The following is a 15,300-nucleotide window of genomic DNA, read 5'->3' on the forward strand; positions in this document are numbered from 1 at the left end:
TTAGCTTTTTTTTTTTCTCAAAAGTTTGTTCCCTTTATGTTTTAAAAATAACAGTGAGTTTGATAGTTGAAATCACATGTTATTTCCTGAGACATTAAATGGAAAGTGAGGTGATATTCTTCCAATAATTAAAAAGAAAAGGGGGGAGGAGGAAGAGAGAGAAAGAGAGAGCGAGAGACAGCAATGATAGTAATGGAAAAGAGGCATATTTCCTTCCTTTATTTCCATAAATTTGACCATCTAGAGTTACAGAGACAAATGGACAGATAGAAAGAGTTTATTGTTAAAAATTCTGACAAGCTGCATTCTTCAGTTCTCAACTGCAGAAAAATTACACAAACTTCTCTCTGTAATCTAATATGCAAATGAGTATGTGATATGGCAATTGCATATATGAAAACACATGCAAAACTCAGTCACTTCTCCTTTACACCCTTTCTATCTCCCATACTAACTACATAAATAAGTAATTATCAATAGCTATATGGACATACTGAGAATTTTTAGTGACCTCCAGTATCTTGCCCTAAGCAGTTTCCATTTAAGGGTTTCTTATAAAATCTAGAAATAATATAAATATGAAAATGTTGATGCAATCATGTATCACTAAATCCATGAATAAGTAAACTATTATCAAAAATTGACTTTTTTTTTTTTTTTCGATACAGCCAGGAGAAAAATGGATGAAGGATTGCCAGGAATGTGTCTGTGACAAACATACTCTTAAAGTACACTGTACAAGACACGAATGTCCTCTGACACAACCAGTGTATTGTCATGATCCAGGTTATGTGCCTGTTCAGGTACAGGTACCAGAAGATCCATGCTGCAGCAGGACTGAGTGCTGTAAGTACAGTTCACATTGTTTATTATGATGAATATACTGTTTTTATTGGAAGGAATTTAAGCAGTAATTTTTCAGTTTTTATACTTTTAATTGATCTGATAAAGCCTTATTTTTTCCCCATTCCACTTCCTAGAGCCTTCTTGTAGAATATCTACCAGATGCCTGAAGAAAGCAACTCTAAAGACAAATACCTTTTACACAGTTAGATACACAGAAAAGTAACTAAAAATTTCCTGTTATTTAACTTTTGGAAGGAAAAAAAGAAAACCTTTAATGTCAGTTCTTACAACAGCAACCAAAAATATTCAAAACATTTTTCCGTGAAAAAATATTGTCATCAAAAGTTTATTCAATCTTTTAAAAAAATCTCTTAAACTCTTAAAAATGTTCTTGAACCTCTGAGAGTCATCAGATTTTCCAACTGTTTCAAATTCCTCTTTCCAGCAATCACCACTATATTCTTCTCAGGCAATACTTCGTTTTCCAAAGGCTACAGAAAAGCTCATTCATTTCAAAAAAGGCTTGGAAAAATTATTGAGACGTCATTAAACTAGCCTCTCTACATTTACATCTGCATCACTGCATCTGCCCCAAGGGAGAACTTGTTCTTGCTTGTGAAAACAAAATCACCCTAATTTACAATTTCTAAATTCATTATTTTCTATCTTGTTACATTACACAGTCTGCAACACTAGCCTCTGCCCTGAGGTCACACACAAATGCTCAGCAGGACAGGAAATAGTTACAACAACCCAGCCTGGAAAATGTTGTCCTTCCTTTGAATGCGGTAAGTACCATGCACCTTCTTCATGCGTTACTCTGAGCTATACTTGAGAAAGCTGTTCAACATAAAAAACACATAGGATAAAGACACAAGTTATTTGTGCTATCATATCTGGACAACAAACAAACAGACTTTTTACATTCCTCTGCTTCTTAAAACGTATATGTGCATGTAACTATCTTTTTTCCCTTCTTTTTGGATTAACAGAACCTGGCTGTGGAGTCAATGGCACCTTCTATCCAGTAAGTACACAATAACTCTCTATAAACATAGTTTAACAATACAACATTTCTGAGACTGCTATCACAGACTACATCTTGCATGATAAAACATTATTATTCATTTCATCGAGCATATGAACATCCTTCCTATAGGCTCTCCTTTCTTTAGTAGCAGAATTTCCCTTCCAAAATGTAAAGCATTGCTGTTACCAATAACAGAAACTCTGTTTAATTAAAACAATCAAACCAGTATTTATGCCCATACATAGCTCGGTTAGGTATTGCCTATAATGACTTTTTTTTTCCTCTGACTTTCCTAGCCTGGAGCTGTCATCCCATCAGGTCCCTGTGAAAAATGCACTTGCTTTAATTCCTCTTACTCAAGGCCTCATCATGCCTTTGTCAAGTGCGAGCCTGTTATCTGTGACACATACTGCCCAGCGGTGAGTGCTACTTTGCAGTCAGTAATTCCTACCCTGTTCAGTCCAAATAACTGTCAAAGTTGGTATCCTGTCTCAATGCCATTTCCTCTGCATTTCTTTCAAAACAGGGTTACAAGTATAAACAGGAACCTGGCCAGTGCTGTGGCACATGCAAGGCAGTGGCTTGTGTAGTGACCCTCGGAGGCAAGACACATGTGCTCAAAGTAACTATCCCTCTTATGATCTGGTGAACTCTGCTATTTTCTTTGCTCATTTCTGTCCTTATCTATATCACATTTATTTGCGCTGTCTGTTCTCATGTTAGATTGCAATGCTTATTTAAACATGCAGAGGACTGTTTCACATAGCTCAAAGAGCACCTTTGCTTACAAGACAGAAGCCTTAACTGAGGCTTCTGGAAGCAACTCTGATACTGAACAACAGCTTTTAGAAATCAAAACAGAAAACATATAGGTGAAAGTAATGGTCCCTCATTTGCTCTCCACTCTGAAAATATAGCACCAAAGGATTTGGGGTTTTGGTTTTTTGTTCAAAGGATTTTAGTTTTATGTATCTGGAAGCATTTTTCTGCCCCAAACAGCCAAGTAAAAGTTAGCTAAGAGCTATAAAATAGAAGCTGCCTAAGAGTTTTAAAATAGAAGAGGTCAGTAAAGCTAGCGGAAATTCTGCCATATATCGGAGTGGGATTAGGACAGACCCCATAAATTCTGATGAAAAAAGGGTAGGTTGAAACCATCAAAATGTAAGTTCCTCTTTTCAAATTAGTGCACATGCTTATCCCCTTCCTACAAAAACATGGGAGTATCCAGATAAAAATATAGTCTACTCACTTGGTTAATGAAAAAGACTTAATACAGTGTGATGACAAGTAACTATCAGCTGAGATTCGAGGATATTAAATAGGGAGCAATGATAAATTTTAAAAAATGCATTTTGGGGTATTGCTTTTACTTAACAGATTTTTTATTCACTTTTATTTAATTTTAACTACTTACAGGTCGGAGAAGCCTGGAACCCACCTGGGAATAACTGTACATCTTACACATGTGAAAAATATGATGACCAGTTCATCCCAGTCATTGTGCAGAAAAGCTGTCCTTCCCTTTCAGAGATCTGTGATCTTGTAAGTACTGTTTTATTAATTCTTGTATTTGTTTGAAAAGATCACAGTGGCATGACACAGATGAATCCAGGATCGCCATGTTAAAAAAACACAGGCAAATACAGGACCACCATGTTTAAAAAAAAAAAAAGGCAGGAGCATTATAGGTGGTGCAACTCAGATTATATTCTATTTGTATATGGCCCCAATCAAATTTCACTTCAGAAGGCAAATCATGATTAAAAAGGGCGGCATATTAGTCATTGCTGATGCAAAAGTACAGAGCAAGCACTATAGAAAATGCCATACCATACTGTTTTGGATTTCCAAGTGTCAGGTATCCTAGGAGCAAGAATCTTATTGGAAAATACTCGTGTGGATTTCTATTCCTAAATTATTTAAGTTTACAAGATCTTTTTTTGAGTTCATCCATTGAGAGCAAAGCAGAAAGAAGATAAGCTACTTCAATTAGCAAAATAATTCAACTTAGTATTTCTCAGGCTAGATCAGAATCAGTCCCTCATGTGTAGGAGGTATTTCATTAACTCTTATCTTTGCTGACATAATCCTCTGTGTAGACTTTAGTGCCTCAAAATACCCTATGTCTGTTACAAGTCTTATTTCTAAAATCTGACTACTAAAATCTGAAAATGGGAAGACAATTTCAGTCCCATTTAATGACAGATGGTGAAGAATTTTTTTGGCACAAGATAAACTTACAAAGCAGGGAAAATCTCTGCTTTAGCATGCAGATATGAAATCTGAGTTATCTTATTCTGTTTTCACACTCAAGGATGACATGATGATATCAGAGGATGGCTGCTGCAGAGTGTGTCATAGACCAAAGAAAAGTAAGTCATGATAATTTTTAAGTTAAAGCACAATGTATGTCTTACTAAACATGTTAGTCCATTTTGCATGGCAGATGCTCAGGCAAAGCCAGTGAACAGAATGAGTTTGGGAGCAGTGCCTCACATGGGAGTGAGAAAGGAAAAAGATGTTAGGAATAGAACATTCCCAGCACCCACCTCAAAGCCTTTGAAAACACGTATAGGATGAACTTTCCCATGCCTTGCCATTAAATATTAGCCTATTTGTGGCTATCCACCTACCTTTTGTAGATGCATCCTCTTTGAGGGAAAAGTGAGTCAGTCCTGGGAGGTGGAAGAGCACTGGGGAGTTGCCACAGTGGTTCTCTTTCTGCATCACACACGTGCTGCATAAAGAAAGAGAACTTTTTTCATTCACTGCTAGCACAAGCAGGAAGAGTCATCATTAGGCCATAAGCAAGAGAACATGCTCTGTTACCTATTTCCTCTATGAGGTTTTCTATTAAGAACCCTGTATTATGTACAGATGTCTACTTATATACACCCATATTTAAACATATTTTAACAGCCTGTAAGAAGCACATTAACACTACTGTCATTGAGCACCAAGGATGTGTATCTCCTGCACCCGTTGAGCTGACATACTGTGAAGGTAGCTGCAATACTTACTCACGGTAAGTGGTATATAAAAGCTCCCTATTCGCTCACTTTGCTTGTATACAACTGAGTCTATGGTTTCCTATCTTCTATTGATTACACTGGTAACAGAAAGCGAATTTTAATTGCCTTATTAATATGTCCATCACCCACTCAGCTATCAAGTGCTCATGTCGTTGTGCTAACGTGAACCTTTAACAGATGTGATATGAGGTTAATTGCCTCAAGACTCACCAGCTTTTAACAGACAGATCAGTACCACAATGAATAGACCCATATTACTGGCCTGTGTAAAAGTGATCTGTTTCATTCTAATCCCTGTTTTTTGACTGGCTTGAATTGTTAATTGCAATAATTCATTTAGGTTTTCTCTGTCCTAATGTAGAGCTATATTCATCCATTTTTACAGTGAGCAGCAACTTATTTTTCAGCACAGTACTCCCAGAATGTTAATATCAAGCTATTGCTTCCCATGCAAATGCACAACTTTTTGTTTTGCCAGTAGTGGATGAGACAGAGTGGTATTTCTCCCAACACCAATTCTGAATTTCTTGGTTTTTTTCTTGCAATCAGATACTCTACAGAGGCAAACATGATGGAACATAAATGCACATGCTGTCAGGAAATCGAGACCAGCATAAGAACGGTGACTCTGACATGCAGTGATGGCTCCCAGCGTGATTACTCATACACCTATGTGGAAAAATGCAACTGTGTTGGCACTGAGTGCGTTCTTCTAAACGCTGAAGATCCTACTAACAGTATCAAACAATCAGTGAAGAGAACAAAGGCTTTGCCAGGAAAACGAAATGTCTAAAATGAGAACTAGTGAGAAGCCAAATAAGGAAGAGTTGAACATAGACTAAAATAAACCTTTCAAAAAACAAAAGTGTCAAAAGCAGCTAAAATATTTGGAATGAACAGATGATATCTTCTGCCTGTCTCTTATATTATTTTAGTTTTCATTCCAATGCATCTTCCATTGCTTTGAACAGCTTTTCTTTTATACCTTGAGAGGTACAGCATAAGATTGTTTTGACATTTGCTGTTTCTTTGTTTGCAGTCTTGATATAGACTAATACACATAAAATAAACATTACTATGTACAAAATTACATTTTGCTAGCCATTGCATTCTGTATCCACTTGAACATAACTAATCTTTCCACTGACATAGAGTGACCATTTTTAGAACATTTTCATTTCATCCATTGAGGTAGATCAAAAGCTAAAGTCCAGGAAAGAAAAGAAACAAGCAAAGAAAACTGTACCTCTCAGCTTCTTTCTTTTTCTTTTTAGGGAAAACTTAAAACTGTATAGAAATCTGTATCTTCTCAAAACTTCAATATTATCAGTAATTTATCATGGGCATTCTCCCTACATACTCTTGCAAGAAAGACAGAGAGACAGACAGACAGAAATTCTATCATGAAAAGCTGCTGCACACTACTCTGTTTACATAATACCATCAGCATAGTAACTATATGAAAATTTGGATTTGTTTGTTTGTTTGTTTGTGATTAACTGTTTACAGAAGAAGTATATATATATATATATATATTTTTGCCAGCAGGGGCATATGAAGGATTTTTGTAAACAAAAGTAAGAATAATATTATATGTAAATTCTTTCCTATGAAGTCAAGATTTGTTTTAAAAAGTCATACCATTGCTATTTATTTTATTTTTGGAAATCTGTTTTATTGGGCCATTTCCTCCAGAATTTGTTACCCCATTCCTTAGTCTTAGAGATATTATTTGGGTGTGGTATATTTTCTTCTTCCATTTTGTTTTGGAATATTGTTTATTTTGGTCATTACTAGAAAAAAAAAAAGATGATTAATAAATTTTAAGCATTTTACAGCTTGTGTTATCATCTGTCTTTTCATCAAATCCCTTACAAGAGCGTTATAAAATACTCTATAAAATACTCGCTTCACACTGAACTGGAGCCATTCCTGAATACCTCCAGTTAAAAGGTCAATCAGAAGACTGAGAGGAGATCTGATCAATCTGTACAAGTACCTTAGGGGTGAATGTAGGGAGGATGGGGCAGAAGGGAACAGAAAATATCTGTTCATAGGAAAAAAAATACTATGCACTTCTTTGATCCACAACAGCTTTATCAGTCTTTATCTCAATATCCCATCAGTTCCTTTCCTTCATAGAAAACACTCTGCATATTAAGGCCATGCCAGAAGATGCTTGAGGCATCTTATTAAGAGAGGAAAGACTAACTCATTGAGGAAGAGCGAATGCGACAGACTCACTCTCTGACACATATGAAGACCAAGAGGTGATCATAGGCAGCAGGGGGCAAAAGCCATCTAGGGTTGTGTAACATGGGAGAAGGAATGAGAGCAGGTGACAGACCATACACTGGAATGGGAAACAAGAACTTCCCATAAGCAGGGGCAAGGAGCCAAAGCATACAACCTGTGGTGAAGGACGGACTGGACACCCTGCTTCAGAGCAACCCCTGCTTCAGAGGAACCATCTTACACACACAGCACCGGTGCTGGCAAAGAGCATGTGGGGAACCCTCAGCTGAGGAGGCTGAGAAGAGGGGAGACAGCATACTTTGGGTGTGGCAGAGCACGTGGAAAGACTTCCAGCCACAACACAAGAACTTCGTGAAAAATAAAGAGCACCAGTGGGTGGCCTAGATCAGCATTCCAGGCCTCCCCAGTTATTTTCCTTTACATAGAAGCTAAGTTTGATTTGTGTTAAAGCTGACACAAATCGGGAATTTGCTCCAAAGGAAATCAATGGTTCTTTTCTAAAAAGTCCAGTGAATAAGATCAGTTACATCTCTCATAAATAAAATTTACAGGTTTTCTAAGCCATGGATAAGTATTAAAGTCAATAAAGTATAAAGTAGAAAAAAAAATAAAAAGGACCGGCTTAGTAGTCAGCCTATTGTCAGAGGTCAGAATATTGTGCAGGTCACAGTTTACTGGTGCAGATAATTAATGCACATTACACCAGCGTTAACACCAGAGGGCTCTAGCCTCATGGTTCACAAGCATATATGAAAAGGTTTGTTTCAAAAAGGTTTCTTTCACAGAGCTCAATGTGAGCTGTATTATACCTGTTGCTTTAATTTCAAATCATTGACATAAATCATGCCTTTGATCAACTCTTGAATCTAAATACATCTGATCTAAATAAAATAGAGATATTTGCTTACACATCCACAGAAAGAACCAGACATGTCCAATAAGCTATCAGCATTGCATTTTGTTTTTCTTTTCTTTTTTTTTTTTTTCCTTTCCTCCAATCTGATCATCTTTGGAACACAAATAGATCACAGTAAAGAAACCATTCACTTAGTCCACAATTTATTCCAGATGTGCAATAAGCATTCAAAGGCTTGAGGTCTAATTTCAATGCCAGCTGTAAAGGTTGTTCTTTTGGCATTCACACACTTCCTCTGCATTTAGGACTTCTGTTACATAGCCTAACTACTGGATGACCAGTATTTTCTTGTTGTTTTTTCTCTTTTTCTACACAGTATTCTAGAACTCAGTAGTGTATACCACTGCTAATCATTAAGAATGAATTTTCAACTTTTCCTTGAAACTGTAAGTAACATAAGAAATACAACTTGGATCATTGCCTGAAACTCTGAGCCTATTCAGATTTACTATATAGGAGTCCACTCTGGGTAATTAATTTGACTTTTAAAGCATACAGCAGTCAGCTTTTAAGCCATATCGCATTCTGAAAATAGCTATGGTAAGAGGATTTTTTATGGCACAATTTGGCCATTTTTCTAACTTTGGCAATTTCTCTAACTTTATTTTAGTCTATCTCATGTGATTTTAACTGACGAGGAAAACAGGATTGATAAAAGACAAGCTGAGAATGGCAGCCACACTTAGTAACAGCAAAACCCAACTGGAAGCAGGGCCTGTACATCCCCTCCAAGAGATTTGTTTTACCAGTTATGTTGCAACTAGGTAAATTGTAATATTTTTTTTTTCAGATACAACAGAATAGGATTGTAATGCTATTATAACAGTAAAACAATTCTAAATGTACAAGAGCATTGTTGCAAATGCAATATTCATGATTGCTAGACTTGTTTTTTACTCTCAATTTCAAAAAAACTTCCCAATTCTCAGATTTCTTTTATCATCCATTATAGCTCTCACTTACAGCTACAGTTTAGTTACAAGCAACCAGCAATTGCTTGCACTGTTACAGTGACTGTAGTTACTAGTATTTGCATGGTTGAAATCTTAATAAAAAAAGAAAGAAAGAAAAAGAAGAAAAAAAGGGGAACTTATCCTGTCAGCTTACTCATCTTCTGCTGTTATAGTCAAATTTGCAATTAAAATCCCACTTTTGCTCCCTAGCCCACCCTCCCTTTTCTTAAAGCAAAAGCACTCTGAGCAGTCAAAGACAGAACCACTAAACAACACTGCATTTATCATGAACAGACGATAGATTTCTTATACACCAAGTCTCCCAAATTGCCTTGGTCAGCCAGTTAAATGAGACTAGCATTCAATCCCTAAACCATGGCTTTACTATTTGCACCACTTTAACTGCAAGGTTATCCCAGTGGTTGTTTTTCATTTTCACTGATTTTAAAAAACAGTATTTGAAATGAACCTGATGCCAAAGTAAACTTGGAACTGAGGTAAATTTTGGAAGATATCAGATATGGACTTTGCAGCTGTTCCTTGTCTCAGCAAGTAGCCAGTAGAAACCTCTCAGTTCCACTTTGCTGATCATTAGAAAGATTTAGGGCCAAAGCTGATCCTTTTCACCTGCTGAGTCACACGGCTGCCAAGAGCAACACAGACAAAATATAAGAACTGTCACGCAAAATAGGACAGCAGACAATATGAAATCTGCAGAAAAGGTTTGACAAGCACCATCAGAACTAATTTTCCATTTCCTATGAGTTAGTGACTGCTCAGTATTCTGGAGAGTGAGATTATTTCACCTGATACAATTTTATCACTTGCTCGTTTGTTAATGCTTTCATGCTCAATGAATTCATTGTAATGGAAATTCAGGTCCATTATTCATCTATCTGTTATTTTACAGGAAATGAACATTACAACTGTATTGTCTGAAGATATGTAAGTCAGTTCTAAATGCCTTGTGACAAGGTGCAGTTACCTAGCATTCAGAGTAGAGAATGTGTCACAGTCTACTAGATTTAACCAAAACATGTTAAAAAAAAAAAAAAAAAAAAAAAAAAAACTTTTTCTTTAGCAAGAGGTCAATATAATCTGTCCTCCAGTAATCCCAGACAGGGTTTTAATGGCAAATATTCCATTACACAGTCTTTCAATGTCAGTTAAGATTGCATCAGAGGTCAACATAAACCATTCTGAGATTTCAAATGTACTTACGGCTTTTTTAAAAGCAAAGAAAAATGTTAGTCACTGTAAATTTATATTCTGCTATGTGTGTGTACATATATATCTCTGTGTGTGTGCATACATATATACACACATATGTATATTATGTATATATGCATAATGGAAAATAGCATAAATACATGTACACACATATTTACACTTCATATAATACACATATTTTGTGTGTGTGCACAAGAGTAAACACATACAGAGACAGAAAGCTCAGAAAAAGGATATGTAGGATTAATTCTTCTACCATACTCCCATTTACTTTTTACTTCTAGTCTAAAATGGTTAGCTGGGTAGCAGATACCAGAAATTTCATATATGCAGCATGCTAATTCAGAGCAATTGCTCTGAAGTTAACAGGAGTAACAGAGAAGTTTACAATTTGTTTCAATCCGTTAAACCGGGAGTACTAAAACGTCACTGAAACAAGCTTCCCAACAACATACAAACATTTTGCTGATAAATCACAAACTGGCTTTTTACATAAACCAACAGTGCTTTTTACCCACCTCTGCATCACAACCTTTGTGCCAGCAGCTGTCGACTGGAGAGAAAAAGAAGAACTCTTACAGGAGAGAGACCAAACTCTGATCAAACCAGCACTGTTCCTGCCAAACTGCACCCTGGAAAAGAGAGGGGACTTTTACTCTGTGAGACCCCTCAGACAGCCACCAGAAAAGTGAGAGTAGAGGGGACATCATTTTAAAAAGCGCATCTCCTTGAAGTACTTCATTCTACTGTTTGCTTTTTTGTGTTAAATGCGTTGTTGCCATTGGTGTGCTTTCACAAGAGTAACACTAATTTATTAAACTGTGTGAAGTCTGGGCCAAGCCCTTCTGAGATACAAAAGCCCCTAAGGGACTTGCTGCTGCAAGAAGTTTTTCCGCTGATTAAAATACCACATGGTCTCCTCTGTTTGGCCTTCTTGTGGCGCTCATCTGGAATTTAACAGAGTGCACATTAGGATTACATGCTTCCATACATTTACGGTAGTTACAATAAAGAAAAGAGTGTCTTCCAACAGACAAATCCACTTTTTCAAATTCTACTACATTTCAAGCAATTTACAATGAAGCTGGCCAGATTACATTGGCAAGCTAAGGATTTGGAAACAATAAAAACAAAAAAAAATGGAAACAATAGAAAAAAAAACTGCTTCAAAGTAGTGTTCTTTTTTTGCTGTTGTTGCTTAGTTTATATTGAATAGAGAAATAATATAATGCTTTAAAAACAATTTATCATAAATGGTTTAGTCACAAATGCCATTGCATAGCAAAGAACCAAGCTTCACTGAACCCCCCTTGCCACCCTTCAACAGCTAATTTTAAAATTACTGTGAATAAACAGGATGGGATAATTTATTTGAAGGTTCCATAGTACATTTCTCTTTATGTATATAATACAAATATATATTATATATGTCTGTGTACATGTTTGTGTACATTTTTTTTTTTCCCCTGGGAGGTAGGGAGTAAAAGTGGCATTTGAAGTCTTTGGAGAGCCTTTCATCTCCAGGCCCTCCTGCCACCACTGCGCAAAGCCGGAGTGGGTGCTGCAGGAAAATGGCAGTTCGCCCTGAGGGGCAGGGCTGCACGCCAAACCTGCCCCGCCCTGCCACACCCCCAACAGCCGCCATTAGACATGCCGCCATTTTGAGTTTGCCCAGACCCGAGGGCTGCTCTTTATACACACTCTAAAATGCTGACCTAAAATGAAAATAAAAACCCTGGAGGTACCCCCCACCCCCTTTTTTTTTATCTTTCCCCCTGCCTTTTTGGGGGGAGGGAGGGAATCCTGCAATGCAGTTTTGTGCTAGTTTGTCCTTCTTGCTGCCACCTGTCAAAAGGCAACCAGGGCACATCCCTCCACAGCCCTCAGCAAGGCCAAATGAAGATGTTCCCCCCCTCACTGCATTTTTACCTTTTTTTCCTTTAACCTTCTTTACCACTTTTCCTCTTGTATCTCTTCATTCCTTTTTTCCTATTTTTCTATTCTTACCCTTATTTCTTATTTTTCTTTTTTCTATTGTTTTCTCCACACTCCTTTTTTCTTGTTCCATTTTATTTTTTTTCCATTTTCCCCATCTTTTCTGTTTTCTCCCCTTTTCAATATTTCCCATCTTTCCAATTTCTTCTTTCCATCTTCCTTCTTTCTATTTTTCCCATTTCTCCATTTTTCTTTTTTCAATTGTTTCTACCATTATTTCTTCCATTCTTTTGGAATTCCATTTTTTCTCTGAAAACTTTTGGTTTTTTTTTTCATTGGTTGTTTTTCCCTTTTATTTTTCTCATTACATTTTTTCTTCATTATTTTTTCCATTGTTCATTCTATTCCTTTTTTCTTTTTTTTCTACTTTGTTTCCCAGTGTTCTCCATCTTTTCCCTTGTCTTTTCTCATTATCATTCCCACTAATTTCATTATATTTCCATTTTCCATCTTTTCTCCTTTCTCCATTTTGTCCTTTCCTTACTTTTTTGCCATTTTTCACATTTTTCCCATTTATTCCATTTTTTTTAAAAACTCCCCATTTTCTCTTTTATCTCCTCCCCTCCCCCCCTTTTTAAACCTTTTAATCATTTTCTTCATTTCTTCTTTTTTTTTTTTTCTTTGTATCTTCTGTCTTTTATAACACCTTTTCTTTTTAACCGTTCTTTCCCCCTTTTCCTTTTTTTTCCCTTCCCTTTTCTCCATAGTCTTTGGAGACCTTCCATCATAAAGCGTGTTCACTGCTGTTGCACACTGGAATGGGTGCTGCAAGAAAATGGCGGCATGCTTGTGAGGGGCTGGGCTGCTCACCACACCTGCCACGCCCTGCCCCACCCCTAACGGTCGCATGCCAGTTAACATGCCACCATTTTGAGTTTGCCCAGACCAGAAGGCTGCTGACCTAGAATGAAAATTTTAAAAAGGGAAATATTCCCCCCCCCCGCCCCTTTTCTGGGGCGATGGGGGAAGAGGAGGAGCAGTGTGGTGGTAGAGGGAAGGATTCTGCAGCATTTTATGCTATTTCATTCCCTCCCACTACCACCAAGAGCCTACCCAGGCACCTGCCAACTCAGCAATTGCAAATCAAGCAGATGTTTGGGGTTTGTCTTTTTTTTCTTTCTTTTTTCTTCTTTCTTTTTTTTAAACCTTTTTCCTTTCTTTTTTCCCCTTTTTTCTTCTTCTTGTCATATTTCATTTTCTTTCCTTTTTTTTCAACCTTCTGTCATGCCCTGTTCTTTATGAGGTGCTACCTAGAGGTTTGCCCCACAGTTCTAGCCCACATGCTTTACCTTGAGGTTCATCCTAAATCTCCCTGTTATTTTTTTGTAGATGGGCCCTTGAATGATGACCAGCATTGTGGCTTTCTGACCCACAAGGTCTCATCAGTGTGCAGGGAAACCTACTGCAGCAAGGTAAGGCTACAGTTGCTTGAGGATTCAAGCAGGAGAAGAGAGAAAGGCAGAAAATATCCCCAACCTCTCCTTGAAGGTGTTTGCTTTATTTTCTCCATCCTTTTCATTCCGTGGCCAATTTGTTGTCTTACTAATGCTCCAGTTCTGTCTTCGCTTAAATTTCTTGATACCTTCTCATTACTTATTCTTCATTTCATGTCCATTGGCTTGCTCAGCTTTAAGCATATTTGTGCTGATGGTTGTACTGCATTTCTTCTGTCACCTGAGATGGGCCAACAGCTGTATAATGGTGCACTGACACGTATGTGTTTGGTAAAACATATTCTAAATAGATATTTTAAACATACTGTTTTCTACTTAAAAAAATAGTTATGGGTCTTTGTATTCTAAATACAACCCATAAGCTTTCAATTTTCTGGAGATGCTGAAACTGTTATGAGTATCCATGAACCAGATGCTTTCAAATCCATATATAAAGCTTCATAGCTATGCATTTACTTCATACACCTACCAGCACACACACACAAGACCATTGTTCTGTCCTGTCAAACTTAATTTTCATATTCTCTATCTATAAAGTGGTTTGCTTGAGGCAATAGATTATTTTGTTCCTTTCTCCCTAGAAGTTCTATGTAATCTAAGATGCAATTCAGATATTTCAGCTGTGTTAGGCAATCTGCAGCAATATATAAACCTTCACGTTAGAAATACTTTGTGGTTAATACACAAGGAACTCCTCAAATGTGAAAGGATCCACAGAGAAAATGTAGACCTGTTATCTCTTCATGTCTGCTTTATCAACCACTCCCTCTACACTCTTATTTTCAGTAATCAATCTAGAGCTACTTTTACCGTTACGTCTATGAAATCTATCTAATCTTATCTGCTTCAATTGAAGGTCATAGGCAGCATAAGGTTTCTAGGTAGAGATAATATATTTTATTAGCTTGGCCAGTATAATTAGAAAAATTAGGCAAGCTTTTGGCAGAAAAACCAGTCAGCTTCAAAAAAAAAAAAAATCCAAATCCTTCTAGAGTTCAGAGTCAATGACTCCTGCAGAATAGTTCTCCACTAATTTAGCAACAAGTTTAAGAGCTTATTCCTCCATGTACCCCTACAGACACTAAATCAGCAGTACTGCTACTGCTGCTATATAAATATATTGCTGTATGTTAAAGGGACTTGCAGGATTCACTTCCACTAGCTGTAGTAGTTCAAAGGTTTTTTCTCTTGTCATTCCAGTTGCACTGTAGTTTTACATTTATGTCCTATACACTGCAAATAAGACATATATATGCAACGCAATCTAGACAAATGCTAAGCAAAAGCAACCAGCCTTTTATCTGTAAGCCCATCCTAGTAGGGTTTCTGACCACTTGAGGACCTATTGCCCACAGAGGAATTTGGTCATTCTGACATTTACATTGGGGTGGTTGCTTGTTCTGCTGAATCTGGTTGCTTAGTAGCCTGTTTCAGGATCCTCCACCCATGCTTGTGACATCATTAGTTGTTAGTAATGGATAAAGTCCTCATCCTAACAGGAAAAACTGCTTTGCTCTTGATTTTTGCAAAGGTTGAGGGTATTCGTCATTTCATCCCTGCTAATAAATCTCCTATTCATTTTCACAAA

At 37.0% G+C, this 15,300-nt stretch overlaps 1 protein-coding gene across 1 annotated transcript in view; it reads left to right on the forward strand.

Moving 5' to 3' along the window:
- Window positions 1-5,792, forward strand: part of MUC5AC (mucin 5AC, oligomeric mucus/gel-forming) — a 54,974-nt gene extending 49,182 nt beyond the window's left edge. Inside the window, exons 45-53 of the mRNA XM_088525797.1 lie at window positions 669-846; window positions 1,530-1,634; window positions 1,839-1,873; window positions 2,173-2,295; window positions 2,403-2,498; window positions 3,293-3,418; window positions 4,191-4,248; window positions 4,796-4,901; window positions 5,458-5,792. Of these exons, the coding sequence (XP_088381923.1) occupies window positions 669-846; window positions 1,530-1,634; window positions 1,839-1,873; window positions 2,173-2,295; window positions 2,403-2,498; window positions 3,293-3,418; window positions 4,191-4,248; window positions 4,796-4,901; window positions 5,458-5,701 (1,071 nt within the window). The 3' untranslated portion in view covers window positions 5,702-5,792. The remainder of the gene's footprint in view (window positions 1-668; window positions 847-1,529; window positions 1,635-1,838; window positions 1,874-2,172; window positions 2,296-2,402; window positions 2,499-3,292; window positions 3,419-4,190; window positions 4,249-4,795; window positions 4,902-5,457) is intronic.
- Window positions 5,793-15,300: the final 9,508 nt, after the last annotated feature.

This window comes from Tinamus guttatus, unplaced genomic scaffold (assembly GCF_059628265.1).
Source record: "Tinamus guttatus ecotype Peru unplaced genomic scaffold, ASM5962826v1 Tinamus_guttatus_pri_ptg000240l, whole genome shotgun sequence".
Taxonomy (NCBI): domain Eukaryota; kingdom Metazoa; phylum Chordata; class Aves; order Tinamiformes; family Tinamidae; genus Tinamus; species Tinamus guttatus.